Source organism: Geotrypetes seraphini, chromosome 18 (genome assembly GCF_902459505.1).
Source record: "Geotrypetes seraphini chromosome 18, aGeoSer1.1, whole genome shotgun sequence".
Lineage (NCBI taxonomy): Eukaryota > Metazoa > Chordata > Amphibia > Gymnophiona > Dermophiidae > Geotrypetes > Geotrypetes seraphini.
The window spans coordinates 25,725,950-25,752,919 of NC_047101.1; the positions used below are offsets into that span (position 1 = coordinate 25,725,950).

At 40.7% G+C, this 26,970-nt stretch overlaps 1 protein-coding gene across 1 annotated transcript in view; it reads right to left on the reverse strand.

Moving 5' to 3' along the window:
- ECSCR (endothelial cell surface expressed chemotaxis and apoptosis regulator) overlaps positions 1 to 26,970 on the reverse strand; it is a 72,878-nt gene that overhangs the window by 28,728 nt on the left and 17,180 nt on the right. The window contains exon 4 of the mRNA XM_033927416.1: positions 8,011 to 8,109. Coding sequence (XP_033783307.1) covers positions 8,011 to 8,109 — 99 coding nt within the window. The remainder of the gene's footprint in view (positions 1 to 8,010; positions 8,110 to 26,970) is intronic.

Genomic DNA, 26,970 nt, shown 5'->3' on the forward strand with positions numbered 1-26,970 from the left:
TGGTATCCAAAGACGTTCTTACCCCTTCTGGGTGGAGTCCGTCTGGTCCCTGAAGTCCCTACAGTGCCTCTCCATGGTTTAGGAATCCGAAGTTCATCTCCTTGCACCATCCGTGTAGCCACTCGTTTGTCCTCTGGATACGGTCTTCCACGGCTCTTCCCTTACCTCTTACTGGGAGGATCGAGGAGAAGACCACCTGCGCTCCCATCTGCCTCAGCTTCTCACCCAGGGCTCCAAAGTCCTTAGGTATATTCTCCGGAGTGTTCCTGGCAGTGTCGTTCGTTCCGACGTGGATGAGAAGCATGGGGAAATGGTCTTGGGGCTTGATAAGTCTATCTAGGCAGGTGGTGACATCTCGGATCCTGGCTCCTGGTAGACTGCAAACCTCTCTTGATTGCATATCCGGTCTGTAAATTGGTCCCTCAGCATTGAGTCCCCAATGACTACCATCTGCGCTTCTTCAATTCCTTCCTGTAAAAGCTGGAATCTGTTCCTCAAGGTGATTTGTGGGGTTGATGTAAAACTGCCCTGTTTGCAAGAAGAAGAAGAAGAAACTGAAAAAGGGGAAGGTCTTCTGTGCTTGCCTGTGGAGGAAGTTACCAGCTACCAGGAGTCAGCGTCTCCAGCCTCTTCCTGTACCCCAATCGTTGGTTTCAAAGCTGTAGGTTTGGTCGGTTTGGGCGTCTCGAGGATGGTCTTGTCTTGCGCCTGCTCGGTGATTTGGGGCAGCTCCTGGATGACACCGTCGATGAAGGCCTCGTCTTCCAGGATGCTTCTCAAGCGCTTCACCTCCTCCCTTAGGCTCCTCAGTTCCTGTAAGATGTCTCCGTCTAGCTGGCCCACCTCTTCTGTCTGTGTGGAGACTGTAGTGTACTGCTGGGGGATGGCCTCGGTCTGCACAGAGACCCTCTGTCCACCGTCCTGGGTCATCCTCCAACTTTACGTAGGCCGTGGCCACCCCCTGGATCCCTTCAGTGACTGGAATGCCGGTCTTGATTGTAGTCTTGGTGCTTCTAGTTCTCCCTGCCATTTTCAAGGTTGCTTTTGCTTTTTTTTTTTTCCTTACTCCTACTAGAGCAGTGGTCTCAAACTCAAACCCTTTGCAGGGCCACATTTTGGATTTGTAGGTACTTGGAGGGCCTCAAAAACATAGTTAATATTTTATTAAAGAAATGATAATTTTGTATGAGGTATAACTCTTTATAGTTTATAAATCTTTCCTTTTGGCTAAGTCTTAATAATAATATTGTCATTTATAGCTAAAGAGACACACGATCAAGAAACTTTTATTTTACTTTTGTGATTATGATAAACATATGGAGGGCCTCAAAATAGTACCTAGTGGGCCACGAGTTTGAGACCACTGTACTAGAGTGTCTGGAAAGGACTGCCTGTTAGTTAGTTAGTCAGCCTGCTTGTTAGTTAGTTAGAAAAGTCTGCCTGTTAGACAGTTTGAGAGTTTGAAAGATTAGGGTGACTGATAAGATCTGCCTGCTTGTTAGTGAGATAGAAAGGTCTGCCTGTTTGAAAGACTGGAACCTAGGCACCTCCGGCTACGTTAGAGAGACCAACTTCTTGGATGCTGTAGGCGATTGCTTCCTGGAACAACTTTTCAAGAAAAATACTGTAACTAGAGGAAATGCAATTCTGGACTTAATTCTAAATGGCCTACGAGGACCGGCACAAGATGTAGAAGTAGAAGGGACGCTGGGAAACAGCGATCACAATATGATCTGTTTCAATCTGGATGTAGGGGAGAAACACTGGTCCAAAACAACAGCCATGGCACTGAACTTCCGAAAAGGGAATTACGAAGGGATGAGACTCATGGTAGAGAAGAAGATTAAGAAGAGGATAAGCACTGTAAAAACACTAGAGCATGCTTGGTCCCTTTTTAAGGACACAGTCACCGAGGCGCAAAATCTATATATACCACGTATCAACAAGGGATCCAAGAGGAAAAAGAACAAAGAACCAGCGTGGCTCACTGTAAAGGTGAAGGAAGCGATCAGAGACAAGAAAACTTCGTTCAAGGAATGGAAAAGGTCAAAAACAGACGAAAACTTGAACAAGCACACACAACATCAACGCAGGTGCCATAAGGCGGTAAAAGGGGCCAAAAGGGACTATGAGGAAAAAATAGCCAAGGAGGTGAAGAACTTCAAACCGTTCTTTCGATATATTAAGGGGAAATGACCTGCGAAGGAAGCGGTGGGACCATTGGATGACCATGGAATAAAGAGAGTGTTAAAGGAGGACAAAAAAAAATCGCTGACAAACTGAACACATTTTTTGCGTCTGTATTTACCGAAAAAGATTTACACAGCATACCAGAACCTATCAAGCTATATGATGGAAACAAAGACAGAAAGCTGACAGGACTGACGGTCAGTCTAGAGGAGGTGTGTAGACAGATTGACAGGCTTAAGAGCGATAAATCCCCAGGACCGGATGGCATCCATCCGAGGGTCATCAAGGAACTGAAAGAGACTATAGCTGAACTGCTTCAACTAATAGCAAATCTGTCAAACAAATTGGGAAAGATTCCGGAAGACTGGAAGGTGGCGAATGTTATGCCGATCTTCAAGAAAGGTTCGAGGGGAGATCCGGGAAACTACAGACCGATGAGTCTGACTTCGGTACCGGGAAAGATGGTAGAATCACTAATAAAGGACTGCATCATTGATCACCTTGACGGACACAGACTGATGAGGACCAGTCAGCACAGTTTTTGCAAAGGCAGATTGTGTTTGACGAGCTTGCTGTACTTCTTTAAGGGAGTAAACCAGGGGTGCCCAATAGGTAGATCCCGATCGATGGGTAGCTCGCCAAGGCAAAGTGAGTCGATCACCCAGGACTCACTTTGCCTTGGCGATCTATCGGGCCGATCAGTCTTCCTCTCCCCGACGTCAATTCTGCCATCGGAGAGGAAGTTTGGGCCAGCCAATCGCTGCCTGGCTGGGCGGAACTTCCTCTCCGACGGCAGAATTGACGTCGGGGAGAGGAATGCTGGTTGGCCCGAAGCAGGGAGAGCATGGGGCGGCGGATGCTTTGGGGCCTGTTATCCATTGGAGGCGGTTTGGGTCCTGTTCCCCGATGGCAGCGGCAGTGGCTTGGGGAAGGGCAGGGAGAAAGAAAGAAAGGGGGCAGGCAGGGAGACAGAAGGAAAGAAGAGAAACAGAAAAAAAGAAAGGGGGCATGAAGAGAGAAAGAAAGAAAGGCCAGGGAGAGAGGAAGAAAAAGTTGGGGGAGGGAATGAGGTGTGGAGGAGAGGAAGCATACAGGCTGAAAGAAAGATTGGATGCACAGTCAGAAGAAGAAAGTGCAACCAGAGACTCATGAAATCACCAGACAAGGTAGGAAAAATGATTTTATTTTAAATTTAGTGATCAAAATGTGTCTGAATTTACATAGTAACATAGTAACATAGTAGATGACGGCAGATAAAGACCCGAATGGTCCATCCAGTCTGCCCAACCTGATTCAATTTAAAAATTTTTTTTTTTTTTTTTTCTTCTTAGCTATTTCTGGGCGAGAATCCAAAGCTTTACCCGGTACTGTGCTTGGGTTCCAACTGCCGAAATCTCTGTTAAGACTTACTCCAGCCCATCTACACCCTCCCAGCCATTGAAGCCCTCCCCTGCCCATCCTCCTCCAAACGGCCATACACAGACACAGACCGTACAAGTCTGCCCAGTAACTGGCCTAGTTCAATCTTTAATATTATTTTCTGATTCTAAATCTTCTGTGTTCATCCCACGCTTCTTTGAACTCAGTCACAGTTTTACTCTCCACCACCTCTCCCGGGAGCGCATTCCAGGCATCCACCACCCTCTCCGTAAAGTAGAATTTCCTAACATTGCCCCTGAATCTACCACCCCTCAACCTCAAATTATGTCCTCTGGTTTTACCATTTTCCTTTCTCTGGAAAAGATTTTGTTCTACGTTAATACCCTTTAAGTATTTGAACGTCTGAATCATATCTCCCCTGTCTCTCCTTTCCTCTAGGGTATACATATTCAGGGCTTCCAGTCTCTCCTCATATGTCTTCTGGTGCAAGCCTCCTATCATTTTCGTCGCCCTCCTCTGGACCGCCTCAAGTCTTCTTACGTCTTTCGCCAGATACGGTCTCCAAAACTGAACACAATACTCCCAAGTGGGGCCTCACCAATGACCTGTACAGGGGCATCAACACCTTCTTTCTTCTACTGACTACGCCTCTCTTTATACAGCCCAGAATCTTTCTGGCAGCAGCCACTGCCTTGTCACACTGTTTTTTCGCCTTTAGATCTTCGGACACTATCACCCCGAGGTCCCTCTCCCCATCCGTGCATATCAGCTTCTCTCCTCCCAGCATATACGGTTCCTTCCTATTATTAATCCCCAAATGCATTACTCTGCATTTCTTTGCATTGAATTTTAGTTGCCAGGCATTAGACCATTCCTCTAACTTTTGCAGATCCTTTTTCATATTTTCCACTCCCTCTTCGGTGTCTACTCTGTTACAAATCTTGGTATCATCTGCAAAAAGGCACACTTTTCCTTCTAACCCTTCAGCAATGTCACTTACATACATATTGAACAGGATTGGCCCCAGCACCGAACCCTGAGGGACTCCACTAGTCACCTTTCCTTCCTTCGAGCGACTTCCATTAACCACCACCCTCTGGCGTCTGTCCGACAGCCAGTTTCTGACCCAGTTCACCACTTTGGGTCCTAACTTTAGCCCTTCAAGTTTGTTCAACAGCCTCCTATGAGGAACTGTATCAAAGGCTTTGCTGAAATCCAAATAAATTACATCTAGCATATGTCCTCGATCCAGCTCTCTGGTCACCCAATCAAAAAATTCAATCAGGTTCGTTTGGCACGATTTACCTTTTGTAAAGCCATGTTGCCTCGGATCCTGTAACCCATTAGATTCAAGGAAATACACTATCCTTTCTTTCAGCAACACTTCCATTATTTTTCCAACAACTGAAGTGAGGCTCACCGGCCTGTAGTTTCCTGCTTCATCCCTGTGACCACTTTTATGAATAGGGACCACATCCGCTCTCCTCCAATCCCCAGGAATCACTCCCGTCTCCAGAGATTTGTTGAACAAGTCTTTAATAGGACTCGCCAGAACCTCTCTGAGTTCCCTTAGTATCCTGGGATGGATCCCGTCTGGTCCCATCGCTTTGTCCACCTTCAGTTTTTCAAGTTGCTCATAAACACCCTCCTCCGTGAACGGCACAGAATCTACTCCATTTTCTCGTGTAACTTTGCCGGACAATCTCGGTCCTTCTCCAGGATTTTCTTCTGTGAACACAGAACAGAAGTATTTGTTTAGCACATTTGCTTTCTCCTCATCACTCTCCACATATTTGTTCCCAGCATCTTTTAGCCTAGCAATTCCATTTTTTATCTTCCTCCTTTCACTAATATATCTGAAAAAATTTTTATCTCCCTTTTTTACATTTTTAGCCATTTGTTCTTCCGCCTGTGCCTTCGCCAAACGTATCTCTCTCTTGGCTTCTTTCAGTTTCACCCTGTAGTCCTTTCTGCTTTCTATATTTTACAATATGGTCTCCTTTTACTAAACCGCAATAATGTTTTTTAGCGCAGGGAGCCTATGAGTGTCGAGAGCAGCGCTGGGCATTCAGCGCAGCTCCCTGCGCTAAAAACCGCTATTGTGGTTTAGTAAAAAGGGAGGGTGGTGGGTATTTGTCTATTTTTGTATGGTTGATACTGAGGTGACAGTGCATAGAGTCATCTGCTTTGACCTCTTTGAAAAAACCCCGGAATAGGAATGATAATTAACAATTCAGTGTGCGTTGTGTTTTTTTTTTAATTTTATTGTTGGTAGATCATTTTGACTTGGTCATTTTAAAAGTAGCTCGCGAGTCAAAAAAGTGTGGGCACCCCTGGAGTAAACAAACAGACAAGGGCAACCTGGTAGACATTGCATATCTGGATTTTAAGAAGGCGTTTGACAAGGTTCCTCATGAACGACTACTTCAGAAAATTGAGAGCCATGGAATCGAGGGTGAAATACTCACGTGGATTAAAAACTGGCTGGAGCATAGGAAACAGCGAGGGGAGGGTAAATGGACAAATCTCGGACTGGAAGAGCGTCACCAGTGGGGTGCCGCAGGGCTCGGTGCTTGGACCTGTGTTCATCAACATCTTTATAAACGATCTGGACATTGGTACGAGTGAGGTGATTAAATTTGCGGACGACACGAAGTTATTTAGAGTAGTGAAGACGCAGGGGGATTGTTAAGATCTGCAACGTGACATAAGGCTCAAGGAATGGGCATCAACATGGCAGATGAGGTTCAACATGGATAAGTGTTAAGTGATGCATGTAGGTAATAAAAATCTCATACACGAATACAGGATGTCCGGGGCGGTACTTGGAGAGACCTCGCAGGAAAGGGACTTGGGAGTTCTGATCGACAAGTCAATGAAGCAGTCTGTGTAATATGTGGCGGCAGTGAAAAGGGCAAACAGAATGCTAGGAATGATAAAGAAGAGGATCACAAACAGATCGGAGAGGGTTATAATGCCGCTGTAACGGGCCATGGTGCGCCCTCACCTGGAGTACTGCGTCCAGCACTGGTCACCGTACATGAAGAAGGACATGGTACTACGCAAAAGGATCCAGAGAAGAGCGACTAAAATGGTTAAGGGGCTGGAGGAGTTGCCGTACAGAGAAAGATTAGAGAAACTGGGCCTCTTCGCCCTTGAATAGAGGAGATTGAGAGGGGACATGATCGAAACATTCAAGGTACTGAAGGGGATAGAATTAGTACATAAGGTCAGGTTGTTTACTCTTTCCAAGGTAGTGAGAACGAATCATCAGCTCTAGTAACCAACTACAGACCAGTAGCATCCATTCCACTTATTGTAAAAATCATGGAATAGCTTAATCACTTTTCTCTCCTACATGAAACTTAATCCGGTTTTAGACCTTTATTCAGTACGGAGACAGTAATTGCGGCTATCTTAGATAATCTGCGTCTACTGTTTAAAAAGGGCCTCAATGCCCTGATCATGCAATTTGATATGAGCTCCGCCTTTGATTTAGTAAACCATGCGAAAATGCTACAATGCCTAGACGCTATTGGTATCAGGGATGAGGTGTTGAACTGGTTTCGTGGCTTCCTTATGTCCCGTACCTATCAAGTACGTTTCAATTATGATCTCTCCGATATCTAGAGCAATCCATCCGGTGTGCCCAAGGGTCACCGCTATCCCCATTGGTTTTCAATGTCTAAATGTCCTCACTGGGAGTGCAATTAAGCCAGCTGGGGATAAAATTATTCAGTTATGCTGATGACTTTACGATCATTATCCCATTTGCTAACTCTATCTCGGAAACTATTCCCAAGGCATCAGAAGCTATAAATTTGATGGAGCTTTGGATGACAGACTTCAAGCTCAAACTTAAATTCAGAGAAAACAAAATTTTTTGTTGCTTTGCCACATCCGCTTGACACCAAAATGGACTCCTTAATCAGAAAGGGTTTTTTCACTCTCTGGAAACTTAAATCCATTAAATCATATTTTGATACTTCAGCATTCAGAATCCTGGTACAATCCCTCATACTGAGTCAACTTGATTACTGTAACATCGCCTATTTAGCAATCTCCCAAAAGAATATGCGACATTTGCAATTAATGTAAAATGCAGCGGTCAGACTAATCTGAGCGGACTGCTGGGCATGATGGACCACTGGTCTGACCCAGCAGCGGTAATTCTTATGTTCTTATGTTAACACATCAATATTTTTAATGCTCATTAAACAATTTCTTAATCGTGTTAATTGTTCAGCTCTACTGTAAATCTATGAATTAAAATATACAATCAATTTCACATTAGCATACATTGCACACATTAAAAATTAATGTGCAAACTGAAGTGAAAAAATGTGTGAATACCAGCCCAAATTTGGAAAATTTGAAACCCAGAAATTTGGCAGGGTGTACAGGGGTTAAAGATCTTTGATGTGGTCATTAAAAAGGTACCTTCAGTGTCACTGGAAGTTTTGCACTTGAATCTTAAGGTAACAACAAACAGCAGAATGATCACACCAGTGATAAGGATCACGATAAAGATTATTCCACCTGAAAAACAAAGGCACAAGTAAAAAAGAACATTACTGGTGGAGATAGTTGTAAACACAATTCTCTACAATGTACTTTTTGAGCAATCAATTTGCACACATTAGCATAAATGTTGATCTTATAGATTTGATTTATGATGTGTGAAATGTTTGTTAGGATGATTTTTTATGTACTGTCAATTTTACTGTACTCCATTTTGATAAAAGGCAGATTATAAACAAACAATTCTAATCATATACTTAAGATTCAAGAGAAAAATGCTGCAATAGGAAGTGATATTTCAGTTAGCACATAATTTTACCTATTTATACCCAAATGAAAATCTTTCTACATTTCCACAGATATCTCTGATGAACAATGCTGTGTGTACCCACAGATCTCAAGGACGACTGCTGAAAAGTGTGTGCCCTCATCCTGAGATGTGTGCACATCCAAAGAAAGCAGAAGTACAGAGAGGTGATAATCTGCAGAGGCAAGAAATTTTCTTTAAAGTATCTAAGAATTACTTTTCACCTCAACACAGGCTGTGTCAGGGCAAACTACCAATTCAGACAATCCAGTAAATAATACACAGAAAAACATTTAAATCAGTAATATGACATTAAAACCAATAGTACACATCAGATTGATAATGATAAAGTTGTCAATTGAAACAAACACTAATAAACAAGAAACCAACATCTTTTTAGACCAATCACTAGTATAATAGAGAGCCAGGGTTTAAAAAAAAGATTGGGATAATTTCCACAAGTACTTCTGGGTGCCACTCATAGGAATTGACAGAGGGAGAGCCGATAGGGTCATGAGGCGCATGTTGACGTTGCTCACGGCAGTGAACAATTAGAGGTACGAGGGCGTGCATGCAGCGGTGGGGGGGGGGGGGCTGGTAGTCTATAATATTGCAACTAATTTCTGGGAATACTTCTGATCCAAAAATAAATACAATCGAGAGAAAATTTTTTTTAACTAAACATATACTGTAACTCAATTCTCAAAACAATAAAATCACAAAACAAGAGAATTCAATTAGATTCAAAAACACCTACAAAAAAAATGACAAAAGTGATAGCTATAAATATAAATGTGAGCTCAGTGAAATCAACATCAGAAAGGCTAAAAAAATGTTAAACAAGTACAAGATAGCACACGCCCTCCCTACCTCCAATGATAATAATAATAGTTTATTTTTATATACCGCCTAACCAGCAGTTCATAGCGGTTTCCACAATTAAGAACTCAGCATACAATATAATAATAACATCATACATAATAAAATCTGAGAACTAATACAAGCATTAAAACTAATGAATAAGGATAACATGACATCAGCTAAAATGAGTGCAAATAAAAAGATAAAAACTACATGATAATATAATAATAACTACATGATAATATGAAAATCTGTAATGTATATATTATATTGTTTAAATAAGTGGGTTTTAAGATCTTTTTGAAATTGATAGTAAGTAAGAAATGGAGAAACAAGAAGATTCAAAGATGAATTAATTAATCCTGCTTGGAATGCTAGGGTCCTATCCAAACATTTTTTGTAACGACATGCATTTGTTGAAGGAAAATAAAACCAACCAGATCTACGAATAAGCAGAGTAAAAAGATAAGAAAAGCACTTATCTGAGCTGTTTTCTCCAATATCCTCTCCTGATCAGGAAGGCAATAGTTAATGTGCCATGGCGTTCTGTCTTGTCTGGCAAACAAAATCTTGTGTTTCCCAGGCCCCAAATCTTCAGTGAAAATCAAACCAAAATCAAAAACAAAACTGCATCCAAAAAATAGTCCATACACACAGTGGCGTACCTAGCATATGTGACACCCGGGGCCCATCATTTTTTGACACCCAAAAACATGATTTTTAGTAACAAGCCACATGTCACACATGAGTACCTAAGAAAAGGCAGCATCTTACATACTGCAGTGAGCAGTACAACATCAATACACCCATTGTAAAACTAAACAAGCCAGACTAGTACAGATCAATCCTACACCGTCAATCCTAATAAAAAACCATGTCTTTCGAACACACAGAAAACACTTGAATATAAAACCCGTATACCTTAAAACACAGGATTTATAACAGAAATACGGGTTTTATATCAGATCAGTGGCTACCTTAAAACACAGGATTTACACCAGATCAGTGGCTACCTTAAAACACAGGCTTAATACCGGATTAGTGGCTACCTTAAAACACAGGATTTACACCAGATCAGTGGCTACCCTAAAATACAGGATTTATAACAGAAATACGGGATTTATACCAGATCAGTGGCTACCCTAAAACACAGGATATATAGCAGGATTTTCCCTACTTTAGTCTCCCTGTGCCACATTGTAACATTGTCCTGTGTCAGTGCCAAATGGATCTCTTTGTCTGCATAGGTGAGGGAGGTTCTACCAAATGACATAATCAAGTGTTGTATTGGCCTATCATAGTGCTTGAATCTTTTGTCAGTGTTGCAATTGTTTCTACAGACCTAGTGTTCCTGATTAGCAGTAAAAAGTTGTTATGGAATCTAACTATGGCTAATTTGATGCTCAAAAAAAGACCATTTATGGGCAAATGGATACTAAAATTAAATGTATCTGTCACTACATACGTTACATAAACTATATTTCTGGATAAAGAGAGTGATATATTGTCATATCTTTTCTTGAATAAAATTCATTGACGTGTCAAATTGCCTCATACAGACAGAAATTGTATGAAGCTGCGTGGTCGGATGGTCAGATGTTCCGCTACCTTCATGTGTTAACCATGTGATTCTACCTAAGGGTGCTATTTTGAAACTGTTTATAACCTTACACCATATATTGTTATAGTAATTGTATCTTTAGATAAGATCATTCTATTTGATAATAAATGTATATCCAAATGTCCAACTTTATTTAAAATGTCTGTACGATTACTTTATTCAGTTAAATAAATTCAGAAACGATATTATGGTATGGCGATCCTGCTGTAAAATGTGATATACATGTGTGAAAACATCTATGGATATTTATGTTAGTCGTGCTTATTTATGACAGATATCTCCTAATGTGGATTTTTAAAAACTTTACGTGGAACTTTTCAAAAAGAAGAAATGTTATCCCACAGAAATGTATCAAGGAAACAAACATTATATTCAACCTCCAGTCTTAAGGCTAAAAAGAAATAAATATTTCAAAGCTCATGAAATAAAGAGAAGAGAATAAAATAAGGATAGACAAAAGAAAAAAGGAAGAAGTTGAATGATAGAATGCAGATCCTAATAAGTCTCAAATGGTAAGACTCACATGATTTTAAAAAAATTGTATTAGCTCCATGTCTACATTGAGACTATGTGGTGCCACTGTATTAAAATCATAAATCATCCTTTGTTCTTCTTGAAGGAGTTTCCCCTCCAGCTGTATTTGATTGTTTATAAGATGAAAAATTGAATATCTGCTATCTTGCGATTCTTATCTAGCCAATGTTGTATCAATGAAGCTTATTCTACAATGCAGCTAATGCAAATTCTATAATCCTTCTTTTAATCATTCTTTTTGTTTTTCCAATGTACCATAAATTACAAGGGCAAGATGATGTTTTGCAATTTGTTTCATATTTGAGTTTGATATTTTTCTTGCTAACTGGATTTGTATATTCAGACAAAACAATGCAATGTTTACAAACGGCAGATGTGCCACAAGGAGTGTGCCCAGTTGGTCTCTCCGGTTGTAATGTATCTTGTGATGCATCTGGCAATGTTGAGGGAACTAGATATTCCTTCAAATTCTTTGATCATGAATAAAACGACGATAGGAGATATGTCTTTAAAGCAGTCGTGTCTGCAGAATATGCCAATGTTTTCTTATTATCCATTGTCTATCACTAGACAAATAAGAGAATTGAAGTGTGCACACTACTTTTGGTTCTTCATAAGTGTTGGTTTGTTGTAAAAGTACTTCTCTATCTTTACCTCTTGCTTCTATACATTTGGATGGATAACCTCATTGTAAAAATTGCCGTTTCATGTTTGGAACCTGTTGCTCATAAGAATATAAGAATTGCCGCTGCTGGGTCAGACCAATGGTCCATCGTGCCCAGCAGTCCGCTCACATGGTGACCCTCCGGTCAAAGACCAGTGCCCTAAGACTAGCCTAACCTGTGTGCATTCCGGTTCAGAAGGAACTTGTCTAACCTTGTCTTGAATCCCTGGAGGGTGTTTTCTCCTAAGACAGACTCCGGAAGAACATTCCCGTTTTCTACCACTCTCTGGGTGAAGAACTTCCTTAAGCTCGTATGGAATATATCCCCTTTCAGTTTTAGAGAGTTCCTTCTAATTCTCCCTACCTTGAAGAGGGTGAATAACCTGTCTTTATATACTAAATCTATTCCCTTCAGTACTTTGAATGTTTTGATCATGTCCCCTCTCAATCTCCTCTGTTCAAGGGAGAAGAGGCCAAGTTCCTCTAATCTTTTGCTGTACGGCAACTCCTCCAGCCCCTTAACCATTTTAGTCGCTCTTGTCTGGACTCTTTTGAGTAGTACCGTGTCTTTCTTCATGTACAGCAGGGATCTCAAAATCCCTCCTTGAGGGCCGCAATCCAGTCAGGTTTTCAGGATTTCCCCAATGAATATGCATTGAAAGCAGTGCATGCACACAGTTCTCCTGCATATTCATTGGGGAAATCCTGAAAACCTGACTGGATTGCGGCCCTCAAGGAGGGGCTTTGAGACCCCTGATGTACAGCAACCAGTGCTGGACGCAGTACTCCAGGTGAGGGCACACCATGGCCCGTTACAGTGGCATGATAACCTTCTCCGACCTGTTCGTGATCCCCTTCTTTATCATTCCTAGCATTCTGTTCGCCCTTTTTGCCACCACTGCACATTGCACGGACGGTTTCATCGACTTGTCGATCAGAACTCCCAAGTCTCTTTCCTGGGAGGTCTCTCCAAGTACCGCCCCGGATATCCTGTATTTGTGCATTAGATTTTTGTTACCAACATGCATCACTTTACACTTATCCACATTGAACCTCATCTGCCATGTTGATGCCCATTCCTCGAGCCTGATCATGTCAGGTTGCAGATCTTCACAATCCCCCTGTGTCTTCACTACTCTAAATGTCTTTGTATCGTCTGCAAATTTAATCACCTCACTTGTCGTACTTATGTCCAGATCATTTATAAAAATGTTGAAGAGCACGGGTTCAAGCACTGAGCCCTGTGGCACCCCACTAGTGACGTTCTTTCAGTCCGAGTATTGTCCATTTACCCCCACTCTCTGTTTTCTATGCTCTAGCCAGTTTTTAATCCACGTGAGTATTTCACCCTCGATACCATGGCTCACAATTTTCCAAAGTAGTCGTTCATGTGGAACCTTGTTGAACGCCTTCTGAAAATCCAGATATACAATGTCGACAGTCGCCCTTGTCTATTTACCTGTTTACTCCCTCGAAGAAGTGCAGCAAGTTCGTCAGGCAAGATCTGCCTTTGCTGAACATAGTAACATAGTAGATGACGGCAGATAAAGACCCAAATGGTCCATCCAGTCTGCCCAACCTGATTCAATTTAAATTTTTTTTTTTTTTTTTTCTTCTTAGCTATTTCTGGGCGAGAATCCAAAGCTTTACCTGGTACTATGCTTGGGTTCCAACTGCCAAAATCTCTGTTAAGACTTACTCCAGCCCATCTACACCCTCCCAGCCATTGAAGCCCTCCCCTGCCCATCCTCCACCAAACGGCCATACACAGACACAGACCGTGCAAGTCTGCCCAGTAACTGGCCTAGTTCAATATTTAATATTATTTTCTGATTCTAAATCTTCTGTGTTCATCCCACGCTTCTTTGAACTCAGTCACAGTTTTACTCTCCACTACCTCTCTCGGGAGTGCATTCCAGGCATCCACTACCCTCTCCGTAAAGTAGAATTTCCTAACATTGCCCCTGAATCTACCACCCCTCAACCTCAAATTATGTCCTCTGGTTTTACCATTTTCCTTTCTCTGGAAAAGATTTTGTTCTACGTTAATATCCTTTAAGTATTTGAACGTCTGAATCATATCTCCCCTGTCTCTCCTTTCCTCTAGGGTATACATATTCAGGGCTTCCAGTCTCTCCTCATACGTCTTCTGGCGCAAGCCTCCTATTATTTTCGTCGCCCTCCTCTGGACCGCCTCAAGTCTTCTTACGTCTTTCGCCAGATACGGTCTCCAAAACTGAACACAATACTCCAAGTGGGGCCTCACCAATGACCTGTACAGGGGCATCAACACCTTCTTCCTTCTACTGACTACGCCTCTCTTTATACAGCCCAGAATCCTTCTGGCAGCAGCCACTGCCTTGTCACACTGTTTTTTCGCCTTTAGATCTTCGGACACTATCACCCCAAGGTCCCTCTCCCCGTCCGTGCATATCAGCTTCTCTCCTCCCAGCATATACGGTTCCTTCCTATTATTAATTCCCAAATGCATTACTCTGCATTTCTTTGCATTGAATTTTAGTTGCCAGGCATTAGACCATTCCTCTAACTTTTGCAGATCCTTTTTCATATTTTCCACTCCCTCTTCGGTGTCTACTCTGTTACAAATCTTGGTATCATCTGCAAAAAGGCACACTTTTCCTTCTAACCCTTCAGCAATGTCACTTACATACATATTGAACAGGATTGGCCCCAGCACCGAACCCTGAGGTCCACTAGTCACCTTTCCTTCCTTCGAGCAACTTCCATTAACCACCACCCTCTGGCGTCTGTCCGACAGCCAGTTTCTGACCCAGTTCACCACTTTGGGTCCTAACTTCAGCCTTTCAAGTTTGTTCAACAGCCTCCTATGAGGAACTGTATCAAAGGCTTTGCTGAAATCCAAGTAAATTACATCTAGCATATGTCCTCGATCCAGCTCTCTGGTCACCCAATCAAAAAATTCAATCAGGTTCGTTTGGCACGATTTACCTTTTGTAAAGCCATGTTGCCTCGGATCCTGTAACCCATTAGATTCAAGGAAGTGCTGGCTGGTCCTCATCAGACCGTGTCCGTCAAGGTGATCAATGATGTGGTCCTTTATCAGCACCTCTACCATCTTTCCCGGTACCGAGGTCAGACTCACCGGTCTGTAGTTTCCCGGGTCTCCCCTCGAACCTTTTTGAAGATCGGCGTAACATTCGCCACCTTCCAATCAAACTGTCACAAGCACTCCTCAGAGCGGGGTGGTATCATGACAAAATCTATGCTCTGGCGTGTCCCCTACCACCAGGGATATCTTCAGGTCTTTGACTGGGCCTTAGGCAATCGCCTAGGCCTGGGAGAAAAGGGTAAGAATTGGCTTCAGCCACTCAACAAAATACAAAGTCCAATCAGAATTCTTTCAAAACACAATAATAGTTTTAATCTGACCTTGGTGGTTAAAAGAACAAAGCATACAGGCTACACATGTAGCACTCCATAAAATCCAGTTTTCAATAATGAAGGAAAAAAAGAAGATTAAAGGTTCAAAAGAACAACTAAACAGATCCGTTCCATCTGAGACCATTCACTCTGGCTCAGTAAAGAGACTAGTCTTATATTTCAGCAAAACAAAACTTTTCTCTTGTAGCAGTGGTTTGAGACATGCAAGAGATTTCCACAGCAGGTACATGAAGTCCTATTATAACTTATAACAAAAGGCAGTTCATGTTCTCCTCTAGGCAGCTATCTACAAGACCGTTTCCTAAGGCTGCTGAGTGCTTCAGTTATTTCTCAGTAGGCAGCACAGCAGAGAGAGAGGTTCTGTAATTACCCTCCCAGCCACGGCACACACAGGGAGGTTTAGAATCACAGAGCATTCATGCAATTCAATATACTTTAGCCCAAACTTCACATGGTCACTGCAGTAAATCCCTCAGGTGAGTAACCTCCTCAGTTAACCTAAAGTTTAGCTTCCATGACAAGGAGCAGAACATAAAGCATTCCCTGCTCAAAGAGTGAAAAAAAAACCCCACCACTGGCTGCTTTCCAACTACTCACTGTTAATTAATGTCCATGGGCTGTGCCTGACTCTCTGTAATGGAGCCAGCTTCCTGCACTTCCATTCCTTCCACACACTCTGGAAACTGGCAGGGAGAAGTGGGAAGGCTTTCTTCTACCTCCTGCATAAGCCAGTCTGGGACCTCAGTCACTGCTTCCTTCTTCCAAGGCTCTTGCTCTGCTCTGGGCTGCTGGAGTGACTCTGCCTCATCACTCTCTCCTCCCCCTACTGCTTGCTTCAGCCTGCCTTTAAACAGCTCAAAGCCACTCCCCTTTAGCCCATAGAGGGGGATGGGCTTTGGTTCCACTGCAGGCTTCTCTTGCCTATTTTGCCAGGGTTTTCTAGGCTCAGCTAGCTTATCTTTGGCTGCCCTAGGTGACGTATGGGCAGGATGCCAATGTTGCCAGTCTGCCTGCCCCTGATCCAGATCACCACTGCTTTGGTCATATGGACAAGGGAGGTCAGCCTCAAGTTGGTCACCAGAATCAATCTGGTCAGCTCTTCTGCACAGGATCCTGTTAGGTGCAAAACTAGTGCGGGTGCTAGGTTTGTCACAACACAATCTACGCAACTTCAGAAACAGTGAACGGTAAGTTGTTTTTCAGGCTGCAGTTATGATAGCTGGTATAATGGAGATATGTGTTCCTATCTGTCTCTTTTCTGTAGATGGTAGTTTCGAGCTGGGAACTTGTCTTTTTGATGTTGATGTCAAGATAGGAAATTTGTGTGTTGTCAAAATGCATTTTTAATTTAAAATTGGAGTCACACGAATTCAACCAAGAATGAAACGTCCTCAGTCTTTCTTCAGTGCCTCTCCATATGATGAAAGTATCATCTATGTATCTTTTGTACATGGCTTCTGCAAAAGGGTGATCCACCAGATAAATGTCTTCAAATTCTGCAACATATAAGTTTGCAAGATCCGGTGCCATAGACCAGGGGTAGACAATTGTGGTCCTTGAGAGCCACAGGCAGGTCAGGTTTTCAGGATATCCACAATGAATATGCATGAGATAGATTTACATCTCAAGGAGGCAGTGCATGCAAATCCATCTCATACATATTCATTGTGGATATCCTGAAAACCTGACCTGCCTGTGGCTCTCAAGGATCCTATTGCTGTGCCACATATCTGTTGAAAACATTTTCCTCAAAAACCAAACCTAAATAGTTATTGGTCAGTGCAATGGTTAAAAACACTCTCTCTATCCACTGTATACTAGTAGTGACATCAAATCATTATAAATCCAGTATAGTTTTGTGTGATATTCTTCTATTTAATGGTGGGAAAAGCCTCAGATCTGGAGCAAAATCACCAATCGGTGACTCACAGTGCTCCTGATATAATCATTGGCAAAAAGCACCTGCCTTCCTATTTATCTAGTATTTTTTTTCCTTTACTTTCTTTTATATCTATTTCATAAAAAAATCTTATAGCAAAACTGTATTTCTTTATATCCGTCTTCTTATAGATCAGAGTTAATTTAGTTCTGTACTTTACTAGATTTGGTGGCACTCAAAATACAAGAAAAGCTGTCAGAACAGCAGCAATCCAAAACATATTGTACTTATCTTGAACGCTGCGTTTTCCTTTTAGCAGTCTAGCCACTACTCGCACTTTTCTTGGTTCTACATTCTCCCATGCCTCTTTCTCTGTTATAAGTGACGTCAGCCGCTTCTCTCACCAACGCAGCCAGTGTTTCGCGGTATCGTTGATTTTACCGCTGCTTCAGGGTATGTTCTCAACAAAACGACTAATTAGCCAAACTGCATGATAAAACAGAGGATTAGCAAGGTTATATATAACAACTTCTTATACGTTGAGCGCTTGTGCTCAATTACACTCCTACCTCTATACAAACTTTCAAAACTGCCAGTATTTCTCACGAAATCAAAATGGCGTCAGCGTCTTTTTATATACGGCATTATGTCAAACCAATCAGATGCTCTCAGCCTATGTTCCCACATAAATTGGATACAAAGTTTCACTAATCTTTAAAATATCCACTCACTTAGTAAAAATGTTGCCATTCCATATTATTTAACCCATATGGCTCAAGATGTTTAATCTATGCATCCATTTTGTTCCTTCTGTGCTAGAAATCTCTAATATTCCCCTCCTCTCCTACCTCTGTGTACTCTCTCCAGAACCAGTACTTTACATTAAAATAAATCATGTTCTTTCTCCATACAATGTCTTGCCAACGGAGTTCCCATTACCTGTCTTTTTATGTTACTTTTGTGTTCAGTAAGTCTGATATCCAATTTTCAAGAAGTTACAAACAAGGGCACCTTATTATATTCACTACCCCCTCAGTTTTACAATTATATGAATGTAACAATTCCTAAGTTTTAAAAAAATCTTTCAGGTTACAGAAAATTTTTGCACATTCCATTATTTGTGCACATTGTGCACTGGACCCGCAGACCTCTCTCCTCAATCAATCCAATAGGTGTATTATCAGGTAACATTGAAGGGCAAAGTATCTCTTAAGTTCTTATTTCTGCAATATACAATTTTTAGTTGTTTATCTTTAAAAATACCACCAATGTTCAATATTCACCAATATTTCTTCAAAATAGATGCTATCTAGTGACTGTTTTGTGCATATGTTAAAATACAAGTCACATGTTCGTCTTGATCTTTTTTTCTTTAGATTGTAAGTAAATATCTACTATAATAGGCATGTCTACAAGCTGCTCGTATTATGTTTTCTGGATACCCACATCTTCTATATTTCTCCTTAAGTTCTTTTGCTGGTATTTTGAAATCATCTTTTGAAGAACATATTCTCCACAATCGTAAAAATTGAGAATAAGGTAACCCTTTCTTTAATGGAGTAGGATGAAAGCTTGAGTAGTGCAAGAGTGAATTTCTGTCTATTGGATTTTTTTAATACTTTTGTTGAAAATATATATTTCCTTGCTTTTTGATCTGCACGTCAAGAAAATATATTTCTACTTTATCATATGTGTATTAATTTTACTTTACAATGGCATGTATTTAGATAGTTAATGATACACTCCAATTTTTCTTTTGAGTTCTTCCAAATAAAGAAAGAATCATCAATATATCTTACCCATTGGGCTACATCCAGATAGTGTTGTGATGTATAAACCCACTTATTCTCAAATGTGGCCATAAAAAGGTTGGCTACCGATGGGGACTATATTTTGTGAATACCAGTTGAAAAGACACCACCCTTGCCTTTTTGATTTGACTGTTCTTCCCTGAAGGCGAGATGTTGTTCTGTTTGTTCGCCATAGTAATGGCCATCGCCACTCCTGAAGTCTGGCAAGAACAGCTTATTCTCAAATAAAAATAAACTTTCTTTCATCAACTCTGCTAATTGTTGTATAAATCGTGTCAGCACACAGTGAGGATGTGGTCTTTCTTCAAAAAAAAAACCACTACAAATGGATAGTCTCTTGTTGTGAAATGATGGTATAGAATGAACATACATCCATTGTCACTAGATAGATCTCTTCATCCACCACACAAGTATGTAGTTTATTCAAAAATGCCATTGTATCCCTTATGTATGAAGAAAAAAAAGCAAATACTAGTTAAATTACAATATTTTAGATAAATAGGAAGGCAGGTGTTTGGTTTTTTTTTTTGCCAATGATTACATCAGGAGCACAGTAAGTCCAAATCTGAGGCTTTTTCCACCATTAAATAGAAGAATATCACATAAAACTATACTAGATTTATCATGATTTGATGTCACTACTAGTATACAGTGGATAGAGAGAGTGTTTATAGTCATTCTAAATATTTCTTATCACTGTTTGTGAATTTAGATAATTTAGCTTAATTGCAATGGTTGCCAGGGTGAGGATGAAATGATTAGGAATCCTTTTGTATGTTTCTCTTTTCTTTAGTGTTTTTTCAACAATGCTGAGAGACTAAGGGCTCCGTTTACTAAGCTGCGTTAGGGCATTAACGCGCGGAATAGCGGGCGCTACAATGCCGCGTGCGCTAGACGCTAACGCCAGCATTGAGCTGGTATTAGTTCTAGCTACGTAGCGCGGATTTAGCATGCGCTAAAAACGCTAGCACAGCTTAGTAAAAGGAGCCCTAACTGTGGGATATTGGTATACAGTGCATCGATGTACAAGGTGACTAAAAGAGTATTCTCTAGGTCTCCATCATATGCTTCTAATAAATTGATCATATTGAAAAATTATTAAGCAATGTACTTTATGATAATATATTTGTTGGTAACTCACCGATATGCAACAAAGCTCAGTTACCTAAAGTAAGTCAAAAGTATGCATTGAATCTTGGTCCCATCCACATGAAAGTTTTGAACCATATTCTTACGTATAAATTCAAAAATACATTTCTGATTGGGGTAGTTAAACATCATTTCACTATTTGTTATAATTTTCAATTTTGTTTTCAGCTTCTTATTATTTGTTTAATTTATTTGACTACTTGACTCAGCACCACAGCCATAAGGTATGGTTATTTTTTATCATTTTTACTTTGCCATTTTCTTTTTTTCTTTATTTCTTTATTCTTCTTCTTTTCCTTTTTTATCCCCTTTTTTGTCTCACATTTGATGTTCAGTATTTTTTATATTTCTCAATTACATTTCTGTGCAGAGTATAAAAAATTGCATCACACAACTCTCTAAGTTTTATTTAAAATTTGATATACCGCTTAAAAAATTGTCTAAGCGGTGCACAAAGTCATAACTATTAAAATCAAGGGAAAGACATTGTACAATGAGACTTAAATGACATAAGGGGGGACAAAAGGATTAGGGGAGAAATACAATTTGTAATAGGAGAGAGAGACATAAAAAGGTCAACACAGGAGGAAGGGGATATAGAAACATAGAAAAAGACGGTAGATAAGGGCCGCGGCCCATCTAGTCTGCCCACCCTAATGACCCTCCCCTATTTAACTCTGTGCAGAGATATGCTCGTCCTTCTTCTTGAAGTCTAGCATTTACTTATCAAAGGTATCCTTAAAAGGAAGATCTTTAAGTTGGTTTTAAATCTGTCCATAGGGACTGCCTCCCGGAGATATGAGGGCAGGGAATTCTAGACTGTAGGAGCTGTAACGGAAAAAAAAAATTTCTGGTGGTATCGTAGAATAGATGTCGCGGGGAAGGAATCACCAGAAGATGCTGGTTACCTGATCAAAGTGTTCTAGTTGGACAGTGTGGAATAAGAAATCTGTCAATAAATCCAGGTATTTGTGTTAGTTTGGTTTTGAAGGTAAGTAGTAAAATTTTATATGTGATTCGATGAGTGATTGGGAGCCAATGAGATTTTATAAGGAGTGGGGTAATGTGGTCAAATTTTTTTGCATTATGTATTAGTTTCACTGCTGTGTTTTGAATAATTTGTAATATTCTTATTTCTTTTTGGGCGATTCCTTGATACAGGGATTTACAGTAATTGATTGCGATATTACCAGAGAATGTTCAAGTAAGCTCTAACTGATCTGATCATTCTGAGTTTGTAAAAGCATTTCCTGACCACTGAGCTTATCTGTTGGTGGAAAGAAAGTTCATCATCGATGATTACTCCTAGAATCTTTGTACTGTTTGTTATTTGAAGAGAGATGGATTTAAGACAAATAGGGAGGCAAGAGTTTTGTTTTTAATGGCCCAAAGATAAATTCCATTAGATTTATCAGGGTTTAGGAACAGAAGTTGGTGGTCGACAGTATCGAAGGGAGCTGAGAGATCAAGCGAGATAAGTAGTGTGGTTTTTCTCTGGTTGAGGATGTATTGAGGCTCAGGTATACTTTAAAATATTTAGAATACGTATGTAGTAAATATGTTTGCATATTTGTTTAAATTTCAATCCATAATTCAGCAATGTTTATGTGATTCACTATATATTTTAAACATGCACTCTGACCAGTTGAGCTTTAAAAGGAAGTTTTTATGACTAATTTGAAAGTTTTTAACATTTTATAAGTTTCTGTGTCCTCAAACATAGATGTTACATATCATTACTCTGCACTTCTTTGCATTGAATTTTAGTTGCCAGATATTAGACCATTCATCTAAATTTTGCAGATCCTTTTTCATGTTTTCCATTCCCTCCTTGGTTTCTACACTATTACAAATCTTAGTATTATCTGAAAAAAGGCAAACCTTTCCTTCTAACCCTTCGGCAATGTCGCTCACAAACATATTGAACATGATTGGCCCTAGCACCAATCCTTGAGGGAGTCCACTACTCATCTTTCCTTCCTCGGAGCACATTCCATTAACCACCACCCTCTGGCGTCTGACAATCAACTAGTTTCTAATCCAGTTCACCACTAACTTCAGCCTGTCGAGTTTGTTCAAGAGCCTCCTATGAGGTACCATGTCAAAGAGTTTGCTAAAATCTAAGTATATAACATCTAGCATATGCCCTTGATCCATTTCTCTGGTCACCCAATCAAAATATTCAATCAGATTTGTTTGGCAGAATTTATCTTTAGTAAAACCATGTTGCCTCGGATCCTGCAACCCACTAGATTCTAGGAATTATCCTTTCTTTTAGCAATTCTTCCTTTATTTTTCCAATAATTGAAGTGAGGCTTACCTTTCTGTGACCACTTTTATGAATAGAGACCACATCCACTCTTCTCCAATCCTCAGGAACCACTTCCAGCTCCAAAGATTTGTTGAACAAATCTTTAATAGGACCCGCCAGAACCTCTCTGAGCTCCCTCAATATCCTGGGATGGATCCTGTCTGATCCACCTTCAACATAGGTCTTGTCAGACAAATCTGGTCAATTTCTTTGACTGGGTGACCAGAGAATTGGATAGAGGAAGGGCGCTAGATGTGGTGTATTTAGATTTTAGCAAAGCCTTTGACAGTGTTCCACACAGGTGTCTAAATAACTAAACTGAGTGCAATTGGGATGGGCCCCAAAGTGACAGGCTATGTCAGGAACTGGCTGAGTGGAAGGCAACAAAGGGTAATGGTCAATGGAGATGGTGAACGGCACCCCCTCCGAAATGACGGAGGTAATCAGTGGAGTGCCGCAGGGCTCGGTCCTGGGCCCGATCCTATTCAACATCTTTATAAGAGACTTGGCAGAAGGGCTGCGAGGTAAAATAACATTATTCGCCGATGACGCCAAACTAAGCAATGTAGTGGGCAAAAGCACAACAGACATAAATTTAATGTCCGACAACATGATGCACGACCTACTCCTACTGGAGCGCTGGTCTAGGTCCTGGCAACTCAGCTTCAATGCCAAAAATTGCAAAGTCATGCACCTGGGCAGCCAAAATTCATGCAAGACTTACACCCTTAATGGCTAGATCCTAACAAGAACTGAAGCAGAACGAGACTTAGGGGTGATCGTCAGTGAGAACATGAAGACTGCCAATCAAGTGGAGCAAGCTTCATCCAAGGCAAGGCAAATCATAGGTTGCACACGCAGGAGTTTCGTCAGCCGTAAGCCTGAAGTCATTATGCCATTGTATAGATCCATGGTGAGGCCCCACCTGGAATACTGTGTGCAATTCTGGAGGCCGCATTACCGTAAGGATGTGCTGAGACTGGAGTCAGTCCAAAGAATGGCCACCCGGATGGTCTCGGGACTCAAGGATCTCCCGTACGAGGAACGGCTGGATAAGTTGCAGCTGTACTCATTCGAGGAACGCACAGAGAGGGGTGACATGATCGAGACATTCAAGTATCTCACGGGCCGCATCGAGGTGGAAGAAGATATCTTCTTTTTCAAGGGTCCCGCGGCATTAAGGGGACATCCGTGGAAAATCAGGGGTGGTTGATCGCTGGAATAGTCTTCCACTTCAGGTTATTGAGGCCAGCAGCGTGCCTGATTTTAAGGCCAAATGGGATAGACACGTGGGATCTATTCACAGAGAAAGGTAGGGAAGGGTCATTGGGGTGGGCAGACTAGATGGGCCGTGGCCCTTATCTGCCGTCTGTTTCTATGTTTCTAAACCAGGCAGACCTGTCGGTAACACAGTTACTAACAGGTCTACAGCAATCAGGTTTTAGGATTGGTAAAACTCGATACTAAATAGCCAAACGATATAAGTGAATCAATTGCTTGGTTATTTTGCATGGGGTTTTTCTAATTTGCATTGCCGGATCGGAAAATGGGCGATCGAGCAGAAAAACATGCAGTGAGCCATTTAGTGTATCAGGTCAGTTAGCAGCAATCGTTGCTAAACCTATAAAAACAGATTTAGCAACGATCACTGACTTTAGTGAATCTAGCCCTCGGAGGCCCTTAGGTTCATCACGTTATGATCACCGTTTCCTAGTGTACTCAACACAGTTAATTCCTGTACAATGTCTTGCATTCCACTAAGGACCAAATCTAAAATAGCGCCCCCTTTTGTTGGTTCCCGAACCAGTTGCTCCAAGAAGCAGTCATTTATGACATCTAGGAATTTTACCTCCCTAGCATTCCCCGATGTAACATTTGACCAGTCAATGTTGGGGTAATTGAAATCACTATATATTTCAATAGAGCATAATTCAATTATCAAAGAAAAAAACAAAAATTATGTTTGACATAGTAATGATCACTCCACCAACCACTGTGTAGTACAATACAGGGTGAGAGAAAATCGCAGTATATTGCACTCACCTAAGCACAGCATAGAAATATGTGGAGAAAAAACCTCAGTTAATGCTTCATGGGCTCAAAAAAAGTCCACAGCAATATTTTGTGCAATTCTATCACATTGTCCATATAATGTTTCATCCACAGGATCAGTCAGCATCAATTTTAAAGAGCAAACGCTACAGTGTATTAACACCAAGCACTGTTGAAATTAAGCAGAAAAACCTTATCTGTATTTTCATTCAGGCACACCACTCCTGCTTGTTTCTTCACACACACACACACACACACACAGAGGAGTGGTGTGCCTGAATGAAAATACAAATAAGGTTTTTCTGCTTAGTTTCAACAATGCTTGGTGTTAATATGAAACTGAAAGGCTCAGCCTCTGATCTAATTCCCCCATCTAAAATTAAACAACTGTTTTCAATCTTAGGTCCGTATAGCCATACAATTATTTCAAGCAGTTTATCAATAAGTTCTATTCCAAAAGCTTAGAAGGAGTCATTAATAAGGCCCATAATTAAAGACCATTCTCATCCAGTCGATGAAATATCGAACTACAGACCTATCGCCAACCTGCCATTCCTTGCAAAGGTAACAGAAAAAAATCGTTTTCAATCCGATCTCAGATTTCATAGATAAAACAACATGTTCTCCATCCAAACCAAACTGGATTCAGAGCTCACCATTTCACTGAACATTCCCTTATTGGCCTTACTACAACAATCCTATACCATTTAGACCACCACAAACCTGTCATCCTTATATCTTTAGATCTCTCTGCAGCATTTGATACAATAGACCACTCACTCCTTCTTAATAGATTAGCTACCATAGGCATTAGCGATCAAGTACTCAATTGGTTCAGTTCATATTTCTCTGAACGCACTGCTAAGGTTAGCTTTAATAATTCTACATCGGATGCTGTTCCTTATAATTATGGAATCCCGCAGGGATCTATACTTTTGCCGCTTCTTTCCAACATTTTTCTTGCTCCATTAGTAACACTGGCCCAATGGATTCACCCCATATGCTTATGCGGATGATATCAAACTTTTACACCCACTTAACACCAAGGATCCAGGTGAAATTCAGGAAATTAACCAATGCAATTATACATCAGACATTGAATCATGCTTCCCCAAAGATCTTACAAAATTTTTTTCATATCTATAAACCGAGAAGAGAGCTTAGAGATGTAAATGGGATCAAGTTTCAAGTTTATTGTATATTTGATTAATCGCTTACTCAAATGTCTAAGCGATGAACATATCATTAAAATTACATACAATTAAGGGGGCAGCAAAACAAACAAAAACTAAACATACGTAACGTGGAAGGGAGAATGTCAACTAAGCATGCTAGGATCGGAGCATCAATGATATCTGTGGCTGGCGTACAACTATGGAATGCCTTGCCTGATATCCTGCGGTTTTGTATGGGGAGGATGAATTTTAAGAAAATGCTGAAAACTCAATTGTTTGCTAATGCCTTCTTATGCTAAGATGTATTTCAGTTGATAATCGCCTTCTAGAATTTTTCTGACATCGAAGTATGATTTAAAGCTTGTTTGTACTTCTGAACTGATCAAATTTGTGCTCTATCCCTATTATAACAGGGATGATTAGCGATGTTGTCTTGATGTGTCTGTTATACGTGACAATCGGAAGGAAACAAGATTCTATGTATGTCATTTGGAAACTGTATAGTTGTATGCGGTATATAAATTTTTAAATTAATAAACAAACAATGGCTGAGGCTAAATATGTTAGCCCTAAACCAGTGGTTCTCAACCCTGTCCTGGGGACCCCCCAGCCAGTCGGGTTTTCAAGATATCCCTAATGAATATGCATGAGAGAGATCTCTCTCATGCATATTCATTAGGTATACCTTGAAAACCCAACTGGCTGGGGGGTCCCCAGGATAGGGTTGAGAACCACTGCTTAAATGTTACCAAGTCCCAGATTATCTTTTTTCCCTGGAAGGAAGATCAAAAATTCCAAGAGCCAATTAAAATCAACAACATTCCCTTACAACAGGTTGCAAGTATTAAAATTATTGGGGTTATTATAGACTACAAATTAACATACCAAGACCACATAAAACAAACAGTGAAAAACTGTTTTTACAAATTGCGCATGATCAGGTCATCAGCACTCAATATACTTATCCACTATTTGGTTATTTTGAAACTCGACTAATGTAATTCTCTGCTAAAAGGTATCACCCCAAAACAAATAAGGAGACTACAACTTATCCAAAACATGGCAATAAAAATCATAACAAATTCAAAAAAG